Source organism: Sinocyclocheilus rhinocerous, unplaced genomic scaffold (assembly GCF_001515625.1).
Source record: "Sinocyclocheilus rhinocerous isolate Xijiao unplaced genomic scaffold, SAMN03320098_v1.1 C36313779, whole genome shotgun sequence".
Classification (NCBI taxonomy): domain Eukaryota; kingdom Metazoa; phylum Chordata; class Actinopteri; order Cypriniformes; family Cyprinidae; genus Sinocyclocheilus; species Sinocyclocheilus rhinocerous.
The window spans coordinates 1-1,000 of NW_015778469.1; the positions used below are offsets into that span (position 1 = coordinate 1).

Here is a 1,000-nt window from a genome sequence, read left to right on the forward strand (position 1 = left end):
ACTTCAGGCTCTTCTTATGAATCAACTCACAGTCAAGGTAAATCTACCTGGAATTAGGTTGACTACATTAGTTAGCCCACTGTCAGTAATCATGCAACTATTACCAACTGCGTTCATCATTTTGTTGTTTATCCGCTCAGGGCTTGAAGATGTTGGGTCAGTCCATTGATTCTTCCTATTCCAGCATCCAGAAACTTGTTATCAGTCACTTGCAGAGGTGCGTATCATTCACTAGCCTTAACAAGCACCAGATTGTTGCAGTTCGGCATGTGCACTGAGAGTGTTTGCTGTGCACACAGTGGCTCTGAGGCACTGCTGTATCATCTGAGCGAGGTCAAAGGAATGGCGCTCTGGAAGCAGAAGTTTCAACCTCTCGGCCTGGATCCTGCAGCCATCGAGGGTATTTTATAGTCCAGTGTTATATTTTAGTATTATTTATATACTGTTATAGGATTTATTAATCTTTTGAATCAGCTTTTTTTTTCAGTCTTTATTTTAAGTTTAGTTTAAGTTTTAGTAGTTTTGTTATATGCTTTTGTCATTTTTAGTAGTTTTTTCTATATAGCTTTAATTTATTTTTCAGTTTTTGTTTTATTTATATTAGTTTTAATTTAAACTTAAATTAAATGGAATTAAATTAGTTGCCAACATTTCTAATTTTCATAAAAATTTTTATCTAATGTTTGTAAAATGTTTTTTTTAGTAAATATTAGTTTTAGTTGAGCTGAGCTCAGATTCATCTGAGGCATTTAGTTCTGCATTGCAGAACTTTAGTTACTCTTCTGTAACTAAAAACAGTTGTTTTAGCAAGTAGAATTAAATGTTTATGCGTTCTCTTTTGTTCATGGTTTAGATGCCATCGTAGCAGTGGGCTCTTTTACCCTGAAGGCCAATGAACTTTTACAGTGAGTTTAATCTTATTCTACCCTCTTTATCTTGGATGTCTGTTCTCTAAATGTCATTATTAAACTCTCAACTGATTGTCTTGATTCCAGAGTTA

General features: G+C 34.2%; 1 protein-coding gene across 1 annotated transcript; it reads left to right on the plus strand.

Moving 5' to 3' along the window:
* The first annotated feature begins 6 nt into the window (after window positions 1–6).
* On the plus strand, window positions 7–926 carry LOC107735811 (anaphase-promoting complex subunit 4-like). Its single transcript, XM_016547388.1, has 4 exons — window positions 7–37; window positions 141–217; window positions 300–400; window positions 854–926. The coding sequence occupies exons 1-4, from the start codon at window positions 17–19 to the stop codon at window positions 907–909; spliced, it is 255 nt and encodes an 84-aa protein (XP_016402874.1). The 5' UTR covers window positions 7–16; the 3' UTR covers window positions 910–926.
* The last annotated feature ends 74 nt before the right edge of the window (window positions 927–1,000 follow it).

Bases quoted from the DNA above. Each gene is read 5' to 3' on its own strand.
- LOC107735811 (XM_016547388.1), top strand. From the start codon at position 17: ATGAATCAACTCACAGTCAAG. The intron at 218-299 runs GTGCGTATCATT...CTGTGCACACAG, and splicing joins GTTATCAGTCACTTGCAGAG to TGGCTCTGAGGCACTGCTGT. The intron at 401-853 runs GTATTTTATAGT...TTCATGGTTTAG, and splicing joins GGATCCTGCAGCCATCGAGG to ATGCCATCGTAGCAGTGGGC.